This window comes from Trichechus manatus, unplaced genomic scaffold (genome assembly GCF_000243295.1).
Source record: "Trichechus manatus latirostris isolate Lorelei unplaced genomic scaffold, TriManLat1.0 scaffold00016, whole genome shotgun sequence".
Taxonomy (NCBI): domain Eukaryota; kingdom Metazoa; phylum Chordata; class Mammalia; order Sirenia; family Trichechidae; genus Trichechus; species Trichechus manatus.
Window position 1 is genome coordinate 10,613,895 of NW_004443952.1, and position 25,131 is coordinate 10,639,025.

At 36.6% G+C, this 25,131-nt stretch overlaps 1 protein-coding gene across 6 annotated transcripts in view; it reads right to left on the reverse strand.

Moving 5' to 3' along the window:
- MUSK (muscle associated receptor tyrosine kinase) overlaps window positions 1-25,131 on the reverse strand; it is a 115,629-nt gene that overhangs the window by 51,958 nt on the left and 38,540 nt on the right. For 3 of the 6 annotated variants that reach the window (XM_004372175.1, XM_004372172.2, XM_004372171.2), the window contains exons 6-7: window positions 11,918-11,947; window positions 5,640-5,764 (exon numbers count right to left, since the gene is read on the reverse strand). In XM_004372175.1, coding sequence (XP_004372232.1) covers window positions 5,640-5,764; window positions 11,918-11,947 — 155 coding nt within the window. The remainder of the gene's footprint in view (window positions 1-5,639; window positions 5,765-11,917; window positions 11,948-25,131) is intronic. The other 3 variants (XM_004372176.1, XM_004372173.1, XM_004372174.2) reach the window with 1 other exon arrangement.

The window sequence follows — 25,131 nt, forward strand, 5'->3', positions numbered from 1 at the left end:
GTTCATATCCTTTGCCCATTTTTTCATTGGGTTATTTGTCTTTTTGCTGTTGAGGTTTTGCAGTATCTTGTAGATTTTAGAGATTAAACGCTGATCAGATTTGTCGTAGCCAAAAATCTTTTCCTAGTCTGTAGGTTGTCTTTTTACTCTTTTGGTGAAGTCTTTGGATGTATTCACTATATTTTTAAAAGAATGTTGTCATTATTGCTGTGTGCCTTTGTAGGACAGAAAATTAGATAATATAAATGAATTTTAATAACAAACTAAGAGAAAAGAATGGTTTTATTCAAGTATTAGAAAAGGGAAAAAAATCTCTAGCAGAAATAACAATAGTGAAAGCAACAATAATAAATGAATTGTAATAAAAGGATAGTAAACCTTATAGAGTGCTATTGTAATAAGGCATTATTCATTAGTTGGGGTAGCCAAAGAATTTGGCAAATTTTTCCTGTTTTACAACATCCATCAAAATTTCACACACTAACCCACTTTGTTTTCCACATACTTCTCTCTCCTCTCCTTCTTCCCTTTCCTGTGCCCTCTTTCAGGCCTATAGCCTATTGGTCCACTTAGGACACAGTGCATTGCAGAGGCAAGGGTAGGGTGGGGTATAAATATAGAGCAGACCATTACTTTTCGGTGGAGTCCCTGGGTGCACAAACAGTTAAGCACTTGACTGCTAGCTGAAAGACTGGTGATTCGAACACACCCAGAGGTGCCTTGGAAGACAGGCCTGGCAATCTGCTTCCAAAAGGTCACAGTCTTGAAAATCCTATGGAGCACAGTTCTACTCTGACACACACGGGGTTGCCATGAGTCAAAAGCAACTCAATGGTTACTAACAACGACATTACCCTTTGGAGAATCCTTTGAATAAGCGGACAGGCGACAACCTCACTCCCAGTCTTCTAAGCCCTCCTCTTTTCTGTCTTTCTGAAATTTTATGTTGTTTAACTTTATTTAAAGCAAAATAAAAAGTGTACAAATTAACTTATTATGTAGAAGTGCCTCGAAGTTGCCCTTCTTTCATGCAGCAAAATTCTGTAATGTCTACGTATGTTAAGCACTAAATGACGACAAGTTAAGTCCCTGACTTAAAGTTGATCTGTTTTTCGTTTTGTTTTGTTTTGCTTTCCAGAGCATTTGCTCTAGTTTTAGTTGATGCTATTGAATTTAGATGAGGAAACTTTAGAATTGTTTAAAGGAGAGTAATAAAAACTATTTAGGACTGAGAAAGATGTTATGAAAAAGCATTACGGGGATATTGGTTGTTGATCCCGGAGAAGAGACAGTCCTAATACAATGCAACAGTTCAAGACCATGAAGGAATCTGCTGCAGACTGGGCAGAAATCATGCTTAATATCATTTGAATTATACCCTAAGGTGCTGATTGACAATCAACCAATCAATCAATAAATTCCTCCATTTTCTTGTTGTGATGCTTGAACAAAACACCATTTAGGAACACTCCTTTGCTACTATTCTATGTTGTAATATGATGATATATGGACACTGCAGCCAAGATACCAAAAAGTTGGAGAGACTATCCTGAAGGACATAAAAAATGAAAGTAGCTGTCCACTAGTTAGCTGACTAATCAAGGTGTGGGTTGTTTAGTTGTATTGTGAGACATCCCTACCCCACCCAAAGAGCAACATTGAGCGTGCACCCCATTTCCTTAAGGTAGGAAGGTGGGTCCTCAATAGGACTACCTAGAGAATTGACGTATGTTTCCTGTAATTAGAAGACACAGTGGACTCAACTTGTATTTAATCCCCAACTGTAAAATCTAAAGAGCAGAGTGAGGCTGCCTAGCAGCAATGATGACTGGAACAAGGAAGTAGCTCTGTTGCATGGTCTGGACTCCCAGAGTTGGTGGGTGAAACGTTTTATATAAGAGCTGATTTGGAGTCATTTTAAATCCTCCCAAGGAGACCTTTTGGGAGATTGTTGGGACTCCAACAGAAAGACTTCACATCCACTGACAAATAGGGAGCTAACAAGAGGGTGGCCAGCCTGAAGAAAATGCGTCACTGGTATCATCTGGAATGTTCCTGATCTCTGAAGAATCATGACTGTGTCCATGAAGGAAACAGTCAGTTTTAAATACCTGCCAGGCTTAGGGGTGTAAAGCCAGCTTATGAGAGTATCAGTTAAATTAGAACTTTTATGCTCCAATTACTGTTCCTCCCTTTTTCCCACTCAACTCTATAGGAGCCCTAAGGAGCAGCTAGCAAGTGGGGGAAGAATGAGTGAGCATAAGCTAAGGAGCCAACCATAAGCCTTTTCTGGAAGGCAGGCAGCATACTTGCAATAGTCTCTAGAAACGGACAGAGGGAAAGGTGTCACCTGTGAATGAAGCTATAGGCTTTGGTTATTACTTAACAGTAGACATTTAAAATAATTAAACTGAGGCTGTGTTGGTGATTTAAAAATCACCTAAAAGTAACCATAAAATCACAGAGGCTGGTTCTGGTTGAGGTAGGTCCCAGGGGTGGGAAAATAACTAGTCCCGCTGAATAAATTTAAAAGGGCAGAGTAAGTAAAAAATATAGTTGTATTACACACAAGTCATGCTCGTTCAACCGCTGAGTTACAAAGATAATAATCTTAGCTCACATGTTTAACTCTCCTTTTTCTACATGAAATCCAAAAGATAAATGAAATCTAAAATTAGGAAAAATAAATCCATAAAAATCAGAAAGGGGGTCATAATCAAGGGACCTGAAATTCTGAGCAATTTCCAGAATATATAAAGAGATGGGACTGGATTGATAGAAAAATTATGAACAACTGAAGTAACTGAAACCTAAAACAAAAGAGATTTCCTGAGAAGAGAATGGACAAATTTTCCTTATAGTCATGGAAAATTCCAAAGCTCAGACTGCAGCGCTATGACTAAGGGATGACTTTGAGACAATCAGGGTAACTGAAGGATGTTGGAAACTATTACATATGCATAGAGCACCAGGCTGAGGTATCTGCTTCTGGTCTAAACAGTTGCTGGCCATTTAATTCTGACTCATGGTGACCCCGCGTGGGTCATAGTAGAACTGTGCTCCATAGGGTTTTCAATGGCTAATTTTTCAGAAGTAGACCACCAGGCCATTCTTCCATGGCACCTCTGGGTGAACTTGAACCTCTAACCTTTTGGTTAGCAGCCTAGTGCTTTAACCATTTGTACCATCCAGGGACACCACCTCTGGGCTAGAGTTTGTGAATTAAATTTTCTGTAGTGGGTTCCTGTGGTGAACATTTATGGAAGGCATTAGAGCCTGAGAAAATATTGATAGATTAAGTAGAGCTCCCTTCTGTCCCCCAGTGAAAATATGCAGAGCAAAAAGAACAGAAAGTTAGAAATATTGAGAGAAATGCATTTAATAGAAGTTTAAATTGAGAAAATATAGAGAAGAGAGAAGCAATAAGTAAAGATGTAATAGAGGAAAATGTCCAGGAGTTAAGAAGATTTGCATCTCAAGTTATTCACCAGAAGATTTAAAGCAGACACAAATAAAGACATGTTTTGGTAAAAAGTTGAAATTCCAAAAGAGACTGTAAAGAGACTCTCCGTAAATAGAAAATACTATAAATTTTAGAATTTATGATGTTCTGCATTAAAGGAAATTATGTAAACTTGCTAATAGATTCTATAAAGCTGGCATAATATTGGTAATGAAACCCGACCATGTTATCCCACTAAATGAAAAGTATAGGCCATTCCTGTTTCTGCATATAGATACAATAATCCCAAATAAAACCATAGGAAATAGAAACAACATAATTTAAAAAATCAATATGTTCAAAGAATGAGAAAATGGTTCAACATAAGGAAAACTTTGTAATTTAAAAGTGAAAAACTACATGTTCAATAAAAAGTTCATATAATTGATTACAAAGCATTTTATTAACTTCAACATCTATTTGTACTGAAAGCACTATTAAGGATAAAAATGAATTTTCTTAACCTTAAAAGAGTATCAGAAACTGAGTGCAAACCAAACATGAAACAGACAAGGTTTTAATATCTAACAATATGTAATAATATATAAGAAGCCATGATAGATTTCTGTTTCAGCTATTGATGGACTAGGTTACTCAGACCAACCCTCATACTGAAAACAATTCAAAATGCTCAAAACATACTTTTAGTGGGTGTAACAAACTTAGAATCTTTTGTTTCCCCTGAGAGGATTTTCTAATCCCAGAAAATCTGTACTTACCTTTTGATGGCCTTGAGGGCTGAGGGAACAGAAATTAAAACTCAGGGCCCATAAAGGCAGGGAGTCTAACAGGAGAAAGAGTAAACTAAGATCTTAAAAACCTAGTTATCAGGGACAGTGTGAACTATGAGTGAAATGACCCACAAAGGAATTGCAGTCCATGCTGTAATTATCCAGTATATCCAAGGAGCTTCAAGCCTTGACTTGGCTTAAGGCGGTCCTGGACTAGTGTAAGTCCCTGTTCCTGACAGAGGCAATCAAAACTTCTCTCTGGAGGAAGGTACCTTTATCTAGTTCTCAACTTTTTTTCTAATACAACAAACAACAGGCAAGCAAAGATAATTAGGTATACAGGGAAATAAGGTACAATAAACAAGAACCAGCAGAGAAAACAGATAATACAAATAGACCTACAATGGCATCCCATCTCACTCCAAAATAACATGCAAAGTTACAGGCAATATGATCCACGACCCTTACACCCCTTACTTCTTTCATCTTTGTTCACTCTCCTCCAGCCACACTACCTCCTTGCTGTTCCTCGAACACACCACGTACATTTTTATCTGAGAGACTTTGCACTTGTTTTTTCCCCAGTTATCTACACGGCCCTCTCCTTCACCTCCTTCAGATCTTTGCTCAAATATCTCCCTGACCTCTCTATTGAAAACAGAATATCTCTCCTAAAGTGACGCTTCTTGTGCCCTTTTCCTGCTTTGTTTTTCTCCGTAACACTTAACACTATCCATATTCAACATACATTCCTATATGTACATGTTTTATTTTATTGTCTTCCTCTCCCACCAGAATGTAAGCTCTGTGAGGACAGGGAATTTGCCTGTTTTGTTCGCTGTTTTGTTTACCATGCCTTCTGTGGGGTATAGAAGAGTACATGACTCCCCTTCCCCGCCCCTATCAATGCTCAAAACATATTGGTAGAATGAATAAGTGAAAGCCTACGTTTAGAGTGCTGAGAATAGGGTGTGACTCATAGCAATCACTTAATATACATTAGTTATTTTTACCGCTATTAAAAATGATGGAATATTGGACTGAGAGATGTAGGTTCTAATTCTAGATTATTTTTTATCAAAGTGGTCCCCAGCAGTGAACTAATCTTTCACTTATGAGTTTTATGAAATTTATTTTACTTGTGTGGAAAAGTATTTTTACACTTCCATTTTATACAAAGTCACAGGACCACCATTCCGCATGACCCAAGGAAAGAAGTGAACCCTTAGATTTCAATTTCTATGGCACTGGTTTCAATGACAAAAGATATAGGAAGGCTTCAAAAAATGGAGGTACAGGTGAGACCAATTACAGAAATCAGGGTAACTCTACAAATATATGGTCTATCCTGAAATTCACTACCAATGAGTCTTCCCCAGATAAGTCCCCATACAGGCAGCACTCACGGTATTTCCATTTTCAATCCAGGTGATAGTGGGGACAGGGATGCCTGTTGCTGTACAGCGCAGGGTCACAAAGGAGCCAAACGTGGCATTCTGGGATTCAGGAGACCTCAGGATTCTGGCAAAAACTGTTAGGAAGACAAAAGTGGTAAGTGACTCTCCTATAGAGAATGCTCAAGCTAGAGTGGTCTTCAAAAAATGTACATCAGATCATGTTCCCCTGTGTTTCCTTCTGTTTTAAGGATAATACCAAACTCCAAACCCTGACCTATACCTGCTAACCCTTTATGCTATGATCCTACACTTCTCACCTCTCCAGGACATGCTTGGCTTATTCCCAGCTTAGGAACTTGCCCTTGTTATTTATCTGCCTGGACTATTCATTCCCCAGATCTTCACGTGGCACCTTCCTTGTATCATTCAAATCCCTGGTTTAAGTGACACTTCCTCAGAAAGACCCTCCTTGACCACCCAACTAAGTATATCCCTCCCCTCATTTACTTTCCACCATCCTATTTTATTGTTTTTACAGACCTCACCACTATTTGAAATTATCTTATTTATTTTTTTCTTGTCTATTGTCTGCTTCCCTCTGCTAGGTTATGAGTTCTCTGAAACCAAAACTTTGCCTGTTTTTCTTTTTCACTGTTATAGTCAGTACCTAGAAGAGTGCCTGGGGAAAGGAAGCACGCAATAGTATTTTGCTGGATGAATGAGATAATTAATTAATGCTTTACGTCCTCAACTGTATCTGAGTGCAAGGACACACAAAACCTATCAAAATTTTCAGGAAATGAGATAAGCATATTGGGCAAAAAAGAAAAATACCTTAGGTAAAGTGTGGGCATGACAAAGAGTAATTTGCATTCCTTTCTAAGGCTGAATCCCTACTAATTAACTAAGAGGAAGTCCTTTTGATGTGAGCAGGAATTTTGCCTTTAACTGAAGAGTGGGATTGAGGCTCAGAATGTATAGTAAATTTAAAGATATTTAGAATCCCTGAATCATTATGCTTGAAAGACACTTCAGAGATGAACTAGATTTCTGCTCACATTTTACAGATGAGTTAACTAAAGTTCCGTTATTTTAAGGTGTGTTATGGATTGACTTGTGTCTCTCCAAAATAAGTGTTGAATTCCTGGCCCTTGTACCTGTGGATGTGATCCTGTTTGGAAATAGAGTTTTTCTTTAGTTATTTTAACGAGGTCATACCAGTGTAGGGTGGATCCTAAACCTAATTGCTTCTGAATTATAAAAACACCAGAATAGACACAGAGACACACATAGGGGAAGGCAGACATCACGTGACCGTTGTTTACAACTAGAGATGTAACTAAGGCATAGCAGGTAGGGCATTGCCCTGGGTGCCACTTGAAGGAGGGTGCCAATGAGCAGTTTCTACTGGCCATCACCATTTCCACTGCCAGCTGTGAGAGATCATTCAGCAATTTAACAGTAATTGCCCTAGGCACTATTTTCCACAGAAAGGCCCCAGGAATGCCAGGGAATCAGAGGAATTCCTAGGGCTACCAACAAGGAATGAATCAACACTACTGAGACCCTTGTTAGGACTTTTAGCTTCCAGAACTATGAGAAAATAAGTTTCTGTTCTTTAAAGCCACCCACTTGTGGTATTTGTGTTACAGCAGTACTAGGTAACTAAGACAGGTGCTTTTCTAAGGTAATAATACCGATGAGTGAGAAGTCTGGTCTCAAGTTTTCTGACTTCAAATCCAGTGTTCTTTTAAAAATATTATGAAATTTTAAAAATTATCCATTATTGTGTAAATATAATATTTTATGCTCCTGCCTTTTATTTTCCAGGACTTAAATACAGAACATAATAATAGAGTATGAAGCCTCAATTAACACAGTGCTTTGAAACTTAGTTCCAGCTAATTGGAATTTGTGGAGTTTGAATCTAAAGGAAATACAGGGGAGGTAGTATATCCTAGAAGGGAGATATGCAGGATGATGATAGATCAAGTCCAGAGCTGCGTGAGAAATTGGTCTGATTCTAGAATACCTCTTAAAAGGGAATACATAATTCAGTGTGATAGAGGCAGATACGATTTGTTTGAACACTGGGTGCTTTTGCAGATTCAACTAATTCAACTTCCTATCTTTTGCTATTGAGGACTCTAAGAGATGAAATCTAGAAGAGTATGTTAGAAATACAAATGTTGACCCCAAAAGCCAGGAGAAAGGAAAATCAAGACAGCAAGACAGAACTATATTCAAGGCAACGTTGTAAGTATTACTTGTGGTTAAGAAAAAAAAAAAAAATTTAAATAGCAGAATCAAATGCTAAAAATGCAGTTGTATCTGCCCCAAAATAACCAAATTCAGCCTCATTTTAATTAAGTCCTGTGCTATAATTACCAACCTATAGGAAATAAGGGACACTATAAACAACATCATGGGGATGCTATTCAACCAAACCCAGAATATAGAAAATTTAACTTAGCAAATTATTTTATTTCCTCAACAAATAAATAAGAACAGGGAAAAAACAAAAATGGAAGAGAGAACTGTTACAGATTAAAAGAGACTTAAGGGGCTGTAAAAAATGATGGTGTGGTAGAAGCATCTGACCTCCTCTAACTTCGTGAGGGGGAGAGAGAATCACCATCAGCATCAGCCCAAAACTAATTCCTATGAGGTGGAGGTCAGACATGCCTTCTCTCTCCAACCTTTTTACCGATTCTGACACCAGCTGTCCCTCCCATGGCACTCTATACTTCTCTGCTGGGCTTGATAATTCATTACAATGGTCACACAGAACTCACTGACAATATCATGATTTGGGGGCTTATTAGGGAAGTAACAGATTACAATTCAGGATTAGAAATAACTCAGGATACAGTTCTTCCATCAGGGCAGTTTCTTCTCAGCCATGCCTGCAAGCAGGCCTCTATCAGCCTCTTGTCCCTTTGGTCCCTCAGCCCCTCAGCCCCTTGGCCTCTTGGGTCCTTGGTCTCTTGACCTTTACCCTGTTTGGGCAAATGTTACAAAGCTCTTTAGCTCTACCGGTAAGTGCCCAGAGGCGCCATTCTTCCAGCAAGCCTCCTGCCCGAAGGTGCTCAGCTCTCTTGCTCCCTAGGCTGGGAAGCCCACGGCACCATCTCCTGCCAGTCTCCTGGTTCTGCTGTTGCCAGTTCTCTGCTGTGCTTGCTTCTGCTTCTCACTGTCTTGTGCCATCTCCAGTGTTACAGCTCTCTGTCTCCTGGGCGTAGGAGATTCTTGGCACAGGGATCCCGAGTCCAAAGGACATGATCCACTCCTAGCTCTTCTTTCTTCATAGTAGTGAGGTCCCCCATTTCCACCTCTGGGATGGCTTATTTTAAGCCTAGCAGGATGGCAAAACTGACCAATCCTCTTGTTAAAGTTCCATGTACCTTATTTGCATTTCCCACTCCCCACAAGGATGCCATGCATCTTATTTGCATTACTAGCAAGCTGTCCAATCCCCTTGGTAGGCCACAAACACCTTATTAGCATAGTCCCACCCAATCATTTGGTGGGAGTTACAAGACCATGGTGAGAAAGGACGTATAAAAGCCATCCATCACATCACAGAAGCTTATCACCCATATGTAATGTGTGGCTCTTTTTTGGATCCTTATCCAACAAATCAAATGTTAAAAGATATTTTGAGACAATCAGGTAAAAACTGAACAGACCTTGTAGTAAGTGGCATTAAGAAACTGGTGTTAACTGAGGGTAAGATAGTGTAATGAAAATGGTAATGTGTTTATGTTTTAAAAATATGTTCTTCTGTTCTAAGGACTGAATTATTTAATATTTGAAAATTTCTTTAAAATTAAACCAGCAACAATAACATAGTAGAAGGGTAGAGAAAACAAAAATGCATGTTTGATAATTGTTGATAATTGTTGCTGTTGAGTAATGGGAACATGGGAATTTACTATATTAGCCTGTCAACATTTTTGTAAAATTAAAAATTTTATAACAATAATAAAAGAGAAAAAATATGTAGCTGAGTTTACCTAAAATGACTAGGACAGAAGTAGAGAAAACGGAAACTGTAGAGTCCTACCCCACAGCTCCAGAAAAACACATAATGGGGACACATAATTCTACTGCCATTAAAATAGCATAAATTAGGTCCTAGGTGGCATAAACAGCTTGCACAGTTTGAACCCACCCAGGGATACCAGGGAAGGAAAGACCTGGTAATCTGCTTCTATAGAGATTACAGCCAAGAAAACCCTATGGAGCAGTTCGACTCTGTAACAAATGGGGTCTCCATGAGTTGGAATCGACTTGACAACAACTCACAACAACAACAACACTGGAAAATTTGAACCTGGAGAAAGGCAAGGTTTTGAGGGGAAATGTTTGGCAGAGGTTTCAGAACTACACTTCAGAGATACCTACAGTTTTAGCTATAATCTGAATTTGTATTAAGGGAATAGAGCCAATGTTGACTCTGAGATCGCACAGGTGGTGTAATGGAAAACTCAAAGGGTAAAGGATATAAATCAAGTTCTGAAATTAATTGGCAGTTTTTCTTGAGACAAACTACCTCTCTTTTCTTGGCAAGGGAATAGGAACCACAGGAATACCTAAGTGCCAGAGGTATAATTAAGGTACAGCAGGTAGGGGCGTGTGCCCTGGACACCGCTTGAGGAGAGGTGCTAATGAGCAGTTTCTATTGGCCATGGCAGTTTCCATTGCCAGCTGTGAGAGACCATTCAGCAATTTAAAACTAATTGCCATAGGCACTATTTTCTGTAGCTACGCCCCTGCATAAGTCTTTTATAAATTCTATTTCTGAGCATTATTTCAAAGGACAAAATGAGTTCTTATGATCTTACTTTCTCTTGCCCTTTTTTTACGAATTATCTTCTAGCTTCCCCTGAATGAGGTATTTTAGCTTACATTATTCAATCCAGTAGTTACTGATAGGAATGAATTGTAAAAAAAAAAAAAAAAAAAAATCACGTAGGACCAGGTGCAATGATTTCACCTGAATTTAGTTGTAAGGAACCTAATGTTTAGAAATAGAAAAACATCTCAAACACCTTATTTGAGATACTAAGATAAGGAAGTGTTCTTTTAAATAATACCAGCCTAAAGTTTCCTTGGAAACCCTATGGGGCAGTTCTGCTCTGTCCTGTAGGGTCGCTATGAGTCAGAATCTACTCAACGGCAATGGGTTTTTGGTTTTGAAGGTTTATTTCCAGAGTCAAACTGTGTTACTCGAGAACTTGTGAATTTTACCCCAAAATTATCAAAGTTTAGGTTAGGTTAAGCCCACGAGTCAATTCCGTCCGACTCATAGCGACCCTATAGGACAGAGGAGAACTGCCCCGTAGGGTTTCCAAGGAGATTCTGGTAGATTCGAACTGCTGACATTTTGGTTAGCAGCGAGCTCTTAACCACTGTGCTACCAGGGTTCCAAAAAAAAAAAAAACACCAAACCTGTTGCCGTCAAGTCGATTCCGACTCATAGCAACCCTATAGGACAGAGTAGAAATGCCCCATAGAGTTTCCAAGGAGCACCTGGTGGATTCGAACTGCCGGCGTTTTGGTTAGCAGCTGTTAGCAGTTAACCACTATACCACCAGGGTTTCCACCACCAGGGTTAGAAGGGCACAAAGTTTGGGTAGGATGACAAATGCTTTCTTTGAAGGAAAAATGACAGGGAAAACTCTTGTTCTACAACAGGGTTTCCCAAACACAGTTGATTTCCAGCCACTTTTATCTAAACATATTCCATTAATTATATATGTCTGTGTGCAATTAAAATGAATTTAACTTAATTTGGTTTGATTTGGTTTAGTTTGATTTGGATCAATTACATAACACTTCTTGCCCTCTTGAAATAAAATCCAAGCAGGCTCTTGACATTTTAATATCTCTTCAAAAAATGTAAGCCAAAAAAGAAAAATAAGTCTTTAGTCAAAGGGTAACTTTCTATTCCAACCTATGTGGGGTTTATACTCCCATGCTGATTTATTTCATTCCGTTTTACTTGTATTTCCAGAGTTTGGGACACCAAGTTAAAGCATTTTCTGTTGACTCAATATTTTCTTAAGAAATGTAAATGGCCAATAAGCGTATTATATAATTAAGCAGCCCATCGAATAACACTTTGTTAAATACTGTGATTTAATATTTTCCATACAAAGTTACTTATTTCCTAACAAAATAATGCTACTTAAAGTTGGTTTAAAGTTGCAAAAATAAGCAATTGAATAAAATCAAATCGAATACACTTAAAAAGAAGCAGGGTAGAAAGAAAGAAAAAATACCTTTAGCATCCTGCTCAGGTTCACTTTCTTCTATTAATAGAAACAAAACAAACACAACAACACACACACAAACAAAAACAACACGTCATGAAAAGGAAAATTTTGGGCCACAGAAAGATCAAATGTGCAACAAGATTAATTAGGATCTTCTTGGTTCTTCTTTCAGTAAGAAACAAATGCAGTCAAGGGAAATTACTGACCTTATAAAAGCAAACTCTTATGTTACAGAATATTTCACATTATTACTTTAGTCAGGCAGTACGATACAGAAAATATAAACAGCATGGCCAACAACAGAGATCATTCATGCATTTTTATTTGAATGTTGACAATTACCCTTTCTTTCGAGGCAACAGTCTGCCTGCTATTCTGATAAATTGCGTTCTCCCTTGCAGCTTGGCTTCTCCTCTTACGAGGCCCTGCCGTGAAGTCAGTGATGTCGAATCCAGGATCTCAGCTATCATTTCTATGGCAATAGACTTGTGTTGTGGTAAACAGAGGATTAGGGGGTTTCTGCAGAACAGAGCCTTGCAACAACACTGATTTGTTCTTCTGTATCAACACCCAGAGCACAGGGACAGCAAATAGATATCTTCTGGGAAACTAGTGGGGAAGCAAGCCCCAAAGGGGAATGTAAACATGTCTAAATGTAAGGAATTGCGAATTTAGAATTATTTTTAAAAGACTACAAACAATCAAATTAAAATATTTAATATAATTATATCAGACGTAAACCCCACATGGGGCTGTTTTTTCTGTTTCCTTGAAAGTTATTTGTTTACATTAATTTGGACCTCCCTTAGAATTAATGATAAATCAACTGCAATATAGTACAAAATAACAGTGCTATGTTAACTCCTTTTAATGGTAAGAGTACATTTGCATAGTTCCTCACAGATTATAGATATTTTCACACACGTTATACATTATCTCATTTAACCTTCACTGTGTCTGTGATACAGCAGAATTGATATTATTCTTGATATTATCTTGATATTATTGATAGTATTCTGCCCATCTTCCAGAGAAGGAATCTGAGACTCAGAGATTTGACGCAGGTGCAGAGCCAGGAATCTCTCTCAGTTTTTCATACATCAGGTCTCCTGCTCTAGCCAAGCATCATCTTGAGAAGGCATTATTTTTACACATAACATCAAATCCTCTTAAATTTAAGTAAACGTATTATTTCCCAGTTAGATTTTACTCTGTCTGAACTTTCCCTATTTCTACCAACCAAGTCAATGGCATATTTCTTGGTTTTCTTTTTTGTTTTTAAGCATCAAGGTGAAAGACTACTTAAAACTTGTAAATTGCATATATTTCATGGCTAAAAGGAGATTTGGAGGTTATCTGTGAAAGGTACCTCTGGACAGAGGGATCCTTTTTCCCAACATCCCTAATAGTGGCTGGTAGAGCATAGATATTGAATAAATATTAGTTTCTTCCACACTTAGAATTGGTCATCTGGACTCTTGAATACTGCAGAGATTCCTTGTTTGTATCACAGGCCTTAATCAGAGGAAATAAATGAAGGTCCGCTGGGTGGCCGGATTAGGCCGGAAAAATTGATTTGAATGGCTTTGGGCTGAGCATGCCTTTCTAGATAATCCTAGTTTCATCGCTCCCTAGTGCCTTATGTCCTGCTGGCCTCACTTATTTACAGTACTTGGTTTTTGAGCTTATCCTCTCTATTTAAAATATTTTCTAATAGGAGTAATGAAAGCTCCTTAGTAGACAGGTAGGAGGAATTCCGAAAAAGAATAAATAATACATATCATTAAAAAAAATTAATATTTGACTTGGAAATACAGAAATATGATATAAAATGCAAGAAGTACCAAACAACATGTAGTGAAAAGTATTCTCTTTTTCCATATCCCAGACATCAAGTTCCCTTTCCCAGAGGCAAACATAGTTACTTGGTTTTTGCATATTTTCAAAAGGTTAATCTACGGATATACAAACAGGTATGTTTAAAAAGGGGGGGGGACTTTATGGCTGTATAATATTACATGGAATGGATGACCTAGTTTCTAGTTCTACCCACTGGACAAGAAAGAAAAAAAAAAAAGAATCCATAAAATGTTTTCATGTTTCGAAGCTTGAGTCCAAGTTCACCATCATGATTGCTTTTGAGCTTACCAGTTCCTCTTATATTATGCTATTCAGAACTGAAACTAACACATAAGACAGAGTGAACAAATTTGAAAAATAGCAAAACTCTTTCTAAAAGTTCTATTCCTATGGATATAAATTTTCATGCTTTTTTTTTTTTGCAATTATGTGATAATATTCGTCCTTTGATTACATTGAAAATGATGAATACCCTACTTTCTTTTTTATGCCTACTCTTATTAGGGTCTATCTCCGAGGTTTTGAAAGTGAATAAGTGTGTGTGTGTGCGTGTGCGTGTGCGTGTGCATGTGTGTGTGTGAATGTGAATGTGATTTGATTCTAAGGAAGGTAAAATAATTTTTCCTACACAATTTCATTGTATTAGTTGATTAGAGAGAGAATTTGGAGGGGAACCTACTGTCATGTAAGAGGAAGGAAAGCCATCAAGGTTACTCTGTAAAAATACAAGTAATACAGTTAGTAATACAGTTAATACATCAAAGTCATATAGATCATGTAGACTTTGTGGAAAGAAAGACAAAACAAGAAGAGAAAACTGGCAGAACTGTGGAACAGTTTGCATTCTTTTGACCACAAAAGTGAGGGCAGCAAAGACAATAAGGGGAATTTGGCTAAGAAGAGTTGAGGTCTCAGCCAAGGCTGAAATCAAACATTCTTTGATCTTTGTTGTCTTGACATTTCAACCTCTTCTTTATGGTAATTTAATTATCATGATGAAAAAAGCACGCAAATAAAGTAAACAGAACTTAGAGGTGAAGCCAAAAATGATCTAGCTAGCTCCACCTTGGGAGTGCTGAAGAGATGTTTTGGAAAGATTTGATCAGTAATCAAATAATGAAATCATGAAGGGAAAGAATTTGAGATATGTATGAAAGGGCTCCTTTGAGAATGGGCATTCCAGAGACCTTCCAGGTACATGAACCCATTTCTTATCTCAATGATTAGGACCAAGTCAATGTAAATAATAAATCAAGTAGTGGCTTATTAGCATAAAGGTTACAAGAACAGGCTCCGGGTTTAGACCACCTGGTTAGAAATTCAGCTACACCATTAATTTCTAATAGGATATTTCTGCTAAATAAGAAAGCTATCAATATGTGTGTGTAGTGGGGGGTGTTTTATTTATAAATAGTACTCAATTACCATATACTTAAAATAGTTTTGGATTTGATACTTGGGTTTTCTAAGCAGATATAATTATCATCTTTAATATTGTTACTTTTAATATGTCCTTTCAAACAATAATACGCATTTTTTATTTCTTACATATTCCACTGGGTAGATTTACATACTAGTATATAGTAATTATGGCATGAATTCACAATTCAAAACCACCTAACCAGAATAAGTACACAGCAATAATAGATACGCTATAGTTTTCTTGCTACCTACAAAGACAAAGCTATGTTCAAAAACAAGGTGAAGATCTCAGTATATAAGACAGCGGACAGAAACAACTCCAGCTCTCCGAGCAGGGAAAACGGGCCTAAAATTTGATTTTTGCAGTAGTGAACCACCCGAGGTAGGGATAGGAGGCTCACTGCTTGAAACCAAAGGGTAGGAGTGGGGCTTCCTTATCTGTGAAAGGGAAGCAGTGATGGTATTGTAGGCAGAACGTGAGTTAAGCTTTTAGCTGTCTCAGTGACTGGATATCAGATGAACCCCAAAACACTGCAGAATGGGGATCCTAAACTTCCATTTTGTAACACCTTATTTGGAATGAGGGAATTGCAGAAATTATTGGGAAGGGAGAAATAATTTCAGAGAGACTAAAAATTAGAAAAATCCACTCAAGATGTATTGACAAATTATAATTTCAAAGCACATTGGGAAAATGAATGCTAAGAAAGCCAACAAATTCAGTAATTGGGAGATTAATTTGCTCTGGTAGGAAATAAAGCTATGGAAACAAGAAAGTTTGAGACTATCAAAAAAATAAAGAAACTGTATCTGTTAAAAAAGAACAAGAAATTATGTAACAAAAATAGGCAGAATTGAAGTACAAAAGTAATTATGAAACAAACAGTAGAAAAGTTATAAATTAAAAACATAAAAGAAATTAAGCACACACATACAATAAATGTAATAAACTCAAGATTTGACAAGTTCAAATGAAGAATTAGTGAATCAGAAGATGGTACTTATGAACCACAGTCCCGAGTCCAGAGAGAAGAAGTGATAAAAAATGTGAAAGAGTAACTAAGAGATGGGGAGAACAGATTTATGGATTCTGACATACGTCTAACAGGAGTATGAGAGGTAGAGAAGAGAGGGAAAGGCAGAGGCAATATTGAAGAGATAATAGATGAGATTTTCCGTACTTGAAGAAATAGGTAAATCCCCAGATGCATTAAAGTGGTAGTTTTTAAAACCTGAAATTTATTAGAATCGCTTGTGAAGCTTAAAAAAATAAAATAAAATAAAACAACAGCAATTAGATGCTATCAATACAACTCAGGTTATTGAATCAGAATTTCTTGTCAGGGACCTGGGGATCTGTATTTTGCAGAAGTATTTGAAAATTGCCTGATGTTTCCAAGCAACAGTGGGATAGTAAACCACTTTGTTAACAAGTGCATAGGAGGATTAATAGAAATAAGTTGACATTGTTGTGGTTTAAACTGTGTCCACAAACGTTCCCATCGAAAGTGGAATCTGATTTCTCTCCTGGGATGTCGGCTAGACTTAGTGACTCATTTCTAACAAAGAGAAAGTGGCACAAGTGACTATGGTGATTTCTGAGGCTAGATTAAAATAAATAAATAAATAAAAAACAATTCTTCCTTGTTCTGTATTATACTATTCACTCTAGGCAGGGAAGACACCATGTTGTGAGGACACTCAAGCAGCCTGTGGAGAGACCACATAGAGAGGAACTGAGGTTTTCATCAGGCAGTATCAACTTGCACCAACTTGTGAGTAAGCCACATTGACCTTGCTTCTCCAGTCCACTCAAGCTTTCAGATGACTGCAGCAGTGGCAAACATTTTGACTGCAACCACGATCCAGAGACAGGCCCAGCCAAGCCACTCTTGGATTCCTGATTCACAGAAACTATGCAGTAATAAGCGGCTGTTGTTTTTTTAAGACATTAAGTTTCTGAGTGATTTGTTACACAGCACTAATACAACACGTGACATATTATTGTGAAAGTACTGATTGTCAAACGTAAAAAGAAAAGTGTAAAAGCTACCAGAAAGAAGAGATAGATTATCTACTAAATCATTAGATTTAGAATGACAGAAAACTTCTCATCAACAATAGGTGCAAGAAGACATAGGATGATAATGAGGTAAAATACCTGTCAACTTCAAAATTTACCTAAATTACCATGATAAAATAATGACACTGTCAAACATACAAAGACAAAGAAGGTTTACTACCCACAGATCTTCACTGAAAGAGTTTATGAAAAATATATTTCAGTAATAAGAAAATTGAAAACAAAGGAAGGAAGTGTCATGAAAAAGGAATGGTGAGTACATAAATTGGTGGTATATGTTGGTAGAACTATTTAACTATGAACTATAAAACAATTCAATCTTTTTATGATAAATTAAATTTCAGACAATATCAAGGAAGATGGCATGGGCTGAGGAAGGTGATATTAGATGATGAGTTAAGGAATGATGAGATTCTTACCTTGGTTGAGAAAATATTGGAGAAAATACTGTGTGATTTTAAATTCAGTTAGAATTATAGTATTATATATGCAAATTTAAAATGTAAAAGTAATCTCTAAAATATAAAATTTTACTCTATAACTTCAAAATCAACCAAGTGTGTGGTGGGGTGGAGGTAGAGAATAAAGAAAATGTTATCAATCCACTAGAAAGCAGAAAGGGAACTAAAAAGAAGCACAAGAAAATCAACAGAAAACATGATAATAGAAATAAGCTTAAAGAATAGTAGAAATAAGCTATCAGAATATGTATAAAGATCTAAACTTGCCTACTAGAAACATAGACTTTTAGAATGGATTGTATGACCTCTAGCTACCTTCTATTTTCAAAATAGCAGTGAGAGGCTAAAAAAAAAAAGACAAAAGTTTTTTAAAAGGGGGATGGAAAATTACCAAACAAAAGAAAAATGTGGTAAGAATATTAACATGAGCCAAAACAGGATTTATTGTAAGAGACATTAATAGAAATGAAGAGAGACATTGGTCAAAGGTGAAAACACAACCCAAGAAAGAGAACACAACAATAGACATGTATGCATTTAACAATATAATCTCAAAATATATAAAGCTAAAACTGATAGAATTAGGCGAAGATATTGAAAGAAAAACTACAAGAATAACGTTGAATTTTACCAAATGGAAGCCTAATAGTTTTTGTGATTGTCCACTGTGAGGAGTAAATTACTTATTTTAGAAGGCAAGGCCAACGTTCAAAAAGAAAGTTTGCATTTTTCTTTCAAACATAAAGAAAGGAGAAAAATAACTGTTGCTTGCCTATACTCTAAATGCAGTTTAGTTTTCTGGCATGGTAGAAATTTATTGAAATACAAAAACAAAACTAGAAATTTTATAAATGCCACAAAGTAACTTTTCAAAATAGAAAGTTATAAATGCTTCTCAATTTGAATTGTCCTTGACTCTAAATTTATTTTTCAAATATAAATTTTCTAAATTTGATGTTCTCTTGGGATGTCAAATCATTTCCACTACTTGTCAGAATTCATTTGGTGGCAGCATTAAAGATTAAGATGACTTGTGCAAATTTCTGAAAAGTAAGCAGTGTGTATCAAGAAGAAAATGTAAAAAATTATTTCATTTATATAAAGCACTCTGTTTTTCTGTCTTTTAAAAAATACTGAAGATTGTTTTACTTTATTTTCTAAGTGCCATTTCATTAAGATTTTATAATTTTTCTGAGTCATTATCTTAAGAAATCTCTGACCATCTCATGTTCTAACAATACATTTCTAGGGCTTTTTCTAAGGACATACTCAGAAATTGGGAAATCAAATCATATTAATAGAATCACTTCTTTACATTTATATGCAATACCTCACTATGATACCTCACCATTTACAAAGCACGCTTTCATTTAACCCTTACAACAATTCAGGCCGGCGAATCTGGATTTGAATTCTCATGCCACCAATTACTAGTTGTGTGATCTTAGGCTAGTTCCCTGAGTTTCCCTGAGTTTCATCCAGAAAATGTACTTAACAACACCCAACTCTTAGAATTGTGGAGGAAATTAAATGAGACGGATTGTATAAAGCAGTTAGTATAGCATTTGTCACATAGCCAGAACAAACTGGAGGCTAATTTCAAAGACAGATCTTCTAACTCTTCTTTTTTTTTTAGAACTATTTCTATCTCTAGGGTACCTTCCTGATTCATGAAAGTTTTTCCTCTAACTGACATCAAAGGGAGAGGGTTTATTATTATTATTATTTTATATTTTAATTTCAACGTACCTTAGCTGACTGCATGCCACATATTGATCATGTTGTGTACCCTTTTTCTAGATGTTAAAATCATGTGCCTAATGCCATTTCTCAGATGAATTTCCTGAGGAGAAGGGAATCACTCAGTAGAAAGAAAAATTCATTCTTCAGGCCCTATTATTAAACCTATTATTAAAACATGAATGCTAATCCATATTAGGTTATTTGGATTCTTTGTTAAATAGACTTATTTGTTTAATCTAGCATCATGTTTTAAGAATTATTGAGTTGGAGATGCCTGTTAGAAGACAAACTCTACAAAGAAAAAAAAAACAGCTGCCGTCGATTTCGACTCATGGCGACCCCATGTGTGTCAGAGTAGAACTGTGCTCCATAGGGTTTTCAATGACTGGTTTTTCAGAAGTAGATCACCAGGTGTTTCTTTTGAGAAGCCTTTGGGTGGACTTGAACCTCTAACCTTTTGGTTAGCAGCTGAGGGCATTAAGCATTTGCACCACCCAGGAACTCAAAGGAACAAAAAGTGTACATTTCAACTGTTTTGCAAGGGTTTTCCCACTCCCCCACCACCAAAACTGGCCAGGGGATGGTTGGAAAGTAATCACGTTGAGGTTCTGTGGTATTTTGTTTCTGAACAAATTCTTCCTTTTATTTCCCAATCATTAAAAGACAACCTGACAATAATAATGATAAACCTATGTAAATACACCAACTCTTCACTTATCAACATGGTTAGGTTCCAAAGACCAGGTTCTTATGCAAAAATCAGTGTTATATGAAAATGCAGGATGACCATTTCAGATTAAAAAAAAATTGTGTGGGAAACATATGTCCCTTTGGACCTGAGAGGAAGAAAATGTAGGTGGGCACTATATGTCCCACTAGTCATGAAAGAGTTACGGCCAGATATGTGTCGTTAATGCACAAAATAGACAGTAGACTTTTTACTTTGTCATAAATGCAAAATATTGGTGTCTTTGTCATCTAGTGCTGCTATGACAGAAATACCACAGGTGGATGGCTTTAACAAAGAGAAATTTATTCTCTAACAGTCCTGTAGGCTAAAAGTCCGAATTCAGGGTGCTGGCTCCAGCGGAAGGCTTTCTCTCACTGTCGGCTCTGGAGGAAGGTCCTTGTCATCAGTCTTCCCTAGGTCTGGGGGCATGTCAGCTCAGGAACCTCAGGTCCAAAGGATGCGCTCTGCTCCAAGTGGTGCTTTCTTGGTGGTATGAGGTCCCCATGTTTCTCTGCTGGCTTCTCTCTTATATATCTCAAAGAGAATGGCTTAAGACACTATCTAATTTTATAGATCTCATCAATATTATCGCCACGAATCCATCTCATTACATCATAGTGGTAGGATTTACAACACATAGGGAAATCACATCAGATGACAAAACGGTAGACAATCATATAATATTGGGAATCATGACCTAGCTAAGTTGACAGATATTTCTGGGGGACACAATTCAATCCATGACAACTGGATAAGGAGTCTGTTGATAAGTGAGGAGTGGGTATATCTGGTTTATCTTTCCTTCTTGGTAGCTAAAGCAAAGAAACCCAATCCTGGCGTGCTATCACTGTGTGCATCTCTGTCCCCTTTGAAGCAGAGCAATGCGTAAGATTGTTTATCCACTGTGGCTCCATCTCCGAAGGGATCATAACGCAAGCTCCTTTAGAAAACATACACATCACTCTCAAAAACAGCTACTCTCTTTTCTGAGTCCTCAAAGTAAGGCCTGCCTGCCTCTGTGACATCATGTTTCTCTGAAGTGGCTTGCGATGGGAACATTTCTGTGGTCCTTGAAGTAATAACATTTTTCTAGCTTGTAAATATGGGTGGTAAGTAACGATTGTCAGCAAGAAGTGGTTACCAAGTAAATCAGACAAGAGCCATGCAAGGTTAATTTTTTTGTTTTTTTTTTTTTACTTCATACCTACATGTAAATAGAGCCACTTTCTGAAAATATATTAGGAGTTTATCCATAAGCCAATAGAAGTTGGACTTTAGTTCTGATTCACTTTTTTCATTCTTTTTTTTTTAAATCATTTTCTGGTTTTGATGGAGGAGATATGAAACTAGTTAGTTACCAGGAGAAAAGTCTTTCTTAGTTAACCTTTAAATTTTTCATTTTTAATGATTTAAGATTTGCACAAGAGTTGCAAAAATAGTATAGTTTCCATGTACCCTTTAGTCAACTTCCCCTAATGTTAACATGTAATATAACCATCTTACATTAACCAAAATCTCTCTTTTTTATTTTTTTTTTTTTTTTCCTTATCTCATGAAAAGAAAGATACCTGAGCTCCAACAGCACTCAAATAAGCTGAAGTTTTTTAGGGACAAAATTTTTTTTTTTTAGCTAACCAGAGATTTTAGCTGGAAAAAGAAACAGGAGTCAGAACCTTAATTTTAAATGACAACAGAGTATCCTGGTTATCTAAACTCTCTGGGATTCCCAAATGCCCGAATAGGGCCATAAGCTTCCTAACTGTAGGTTCTAATACCGATGAAATGGGAGTTGTCTACCCATTTAAATTTATGTCCAGGGGAGGATATAAGAGAAGATAATCTCCATGTTAGCTCCTTCTGAGTCAAATCGCAGCTCATTCTGGCTTTTACAGCACTACTACTAGATGCTGTCCCTAACTCTCTAGTCCATCTTCTACTCTCTGGTTATGAGCCAGTGTCAGGCATGCTTGCACGATAAATCTCCATTTTTTTCTTCCTCTATTTTCTCTTTTCCTCTCTCACTGGTATATAATCTGTGCAATGAGCTCCTATTCATTAATCAAAGCCCTGTCGAACTTCACCTCCCTGAAGCTTTCCCTGACCCCTCACTACCTGCTCTGCGCTACGTATGTACCTTGCTCCAGCTTCTATCATTGCAAATATAGTGTACTTCAATTACTTGTTAGCATGTCTATCTTTCTCACTAAACTGGAAAACTTTTTCAAGAAATGAACTATGTCTTATTTTTCTCTGTATCTTTAGGAGTTATCCCATTATATGGAATATAGTAAGCACTCAACAAATGAATAAATTTGAAACTATCCTAACTTTTATGTGCTACTATTCCCCATGGGTAAGCTAACTTTCTTATTAAATTTTTAAGATTCATCTGGAATCAAGATATTCCAGGTAAAAAATTTTTAAGTCAACGTTTCTCCAAGTGTGATTCATAGACACCTGCATAGGAATCATTTGGGGTGTTGTTAAAGACCCTAACATAGACCTATTGAATCCAGTTTGAGTCACTAGAGTATGTATCCTGGTGTTACACCTTTTAATAAGATCTGCAGATACTTCTGGCGCACACTGATGTTTGAGAACCATTACCTTGGAGAAAGAGTTCCACTAATCTATCAATTTAGTCATTTCCATCTCTTTCCATAGAGGTTTTGAGGTGAATGTAATCAATGATATGACCGTAAATTAAATGAATAACAACATATAAATATTAGGAAGAGACTTCTGGTTGGTTTACTGAAATTATTACTGTAATTAAACTTCAAACTGGATTCTGCCAACCAGAGCAAATGAATGAATGAATAAAGTAAAAGAAAACAAAGTACACAGTTCTCACTACTGGGAGGAAGACAAAATGCCAATTCTTCAGGAGAGACATCCCCATACCCCCGGCACTAAATTTTTAAAGCAATTTAAAGGAAATCCCCTCACCTGGGATTTACTTAGAGTGCAGTGAGTGACGGAATGATCAATATTTTCAACAAATACTTGGCTAACAGCTATTTCTGTAGTGATTGAAAGTGTGATGTCAGCTCAGGATATACACGAAGGCTGCCTCCACTTTTACATTATGCAATTCTTTTTGGACAGGTTGACTCCAAACAGCCTCCCTCAGGTTTAGCAGTAAAGACACATCTTCACAGAACTCCTTAGATAAACTACGCTACATCACTTGTCACGATGGTGACAAATCAAACTTATAATCTCTAACAAGTACCAAGAATGCTGTACAAAGCATTGCTGATTGAGGATAGATTTATATTCTTTGGAAACCAGATGAGCAGTCGGTAATGTTGCCATCCTATTTATGAAACGTGAGGAGCCTAACCAGCAGTATTCTCTGGAAGGAAGTCGCCCAGCTTTATAACAATAAAAACAACACACGACAATACCAATAACAACCAATATTTAACAGAGAGCTACCCTTTAGGCACCATCCGTATGCTATATTAGTCAATTTTAAGAACTCCATGCTCTAAGTAATATTGTCCTCATTTTGCAAGTGAGTAAATACATTTGCAAAGGGTAGGTAAATTATCCAACCTCACATAACAAGTAAGTGGCAGAGTCAGGATTAACACCCAGGTCTATCTAATTCTAAAGCATGTGAACTCTCCAGTGAACTGCTGTATCCAACGCAAATGTAGAAGAAGAAAAAGAATCAAGGATGGGATAGTGCAGGAAGTCCTAGCCTAGGAATCAAGCTTTGCTGCTAACTTAAGCAAAGTAACAATTTTTCTGGGTCTCAAGTTTCCTTACTTGAAAAATAAGGGATTGGACTATATGATTTCTAGGGTCCATTCCAGACTATGATTACAATGATTACTCTTCTAATAGAACCAAAATTAATAAGAATAAACTTTATTTTAAATAGAAATGTAGTTTTTGCCATTAACTTTATTGCTTCTACCTCAAAGATAAATAGAAAGAATAAAGAGTAGTAATTATTTTCAGAAGTCCTTAAATCATTGCTTCTGTTGCACAAAAGTGGTATAGTCCTAGAAATAATATTAATAACTATTATTTGAGGGTTTACTTGTTGCCATGCACTGTTGTAAAACTTTAAATGTATTAAGTTTATCCTTCTAATAATTTATGAGGTAGGTAGTATTATTATTAACATCATTTACAGGTAGGGAAGCTGAGCTACAAGGAGATTAAGTAACCTACCAGAGATCACAGAGGTAATAAGGGTGGAGCTAGGATTTGAACTCAGGCAGTTTACTCTAGACTCTGGAGCCCATGCAATTTTCTCGAGAGTCTAGAGCCCACATTACTAACCAATACATTAAGTTCCCTCCACAAATCATGCATTGTATAGTTTATCATTCATGAAAATGAATATACTAACCAAAATTTGAAAGTCATAGTATATATTCGATTTCTGAAGGAAATAACTGAGTGTAAAATTATTTAAATTCCATATTGCTGTAGAATTCAAATAGTTTTCTATGACATCTTTGCATGGGTAAAAATAAGTTACATTTTGAAATGAAGCCCAGTGAAGACAAGGCCTTCTCTGCCTCGCACAGTGCCTGGGGAACATAGTTCAAGTAATCTTTGTTGGCAGAATGAATGAATTAAAGAGGAAGAACTTTTCCTTTTGTGTATGTATGTTTGAACTTATGCATCTCTTTTTAATATCTACAAAATGCAATTTAAAGCTTACTCCAATTAGAGTACACATCTTTTAAATCACAGTAACTTTTTATTTCAGATAATATAATGTCAATATTTCACTCAAAAATTAACTTAAACCATTTAAGACCAATCTTTCAAGCACATTTTTTTCAACACTAGAATTTAAGAAAGCATAATCGGTAAGATCTGTTCCTTAACTTGAAGCATTATCCTTTAGTGCTATAATTACCATATAACTTTTTTTTTCCTTAGAGAACTTTAC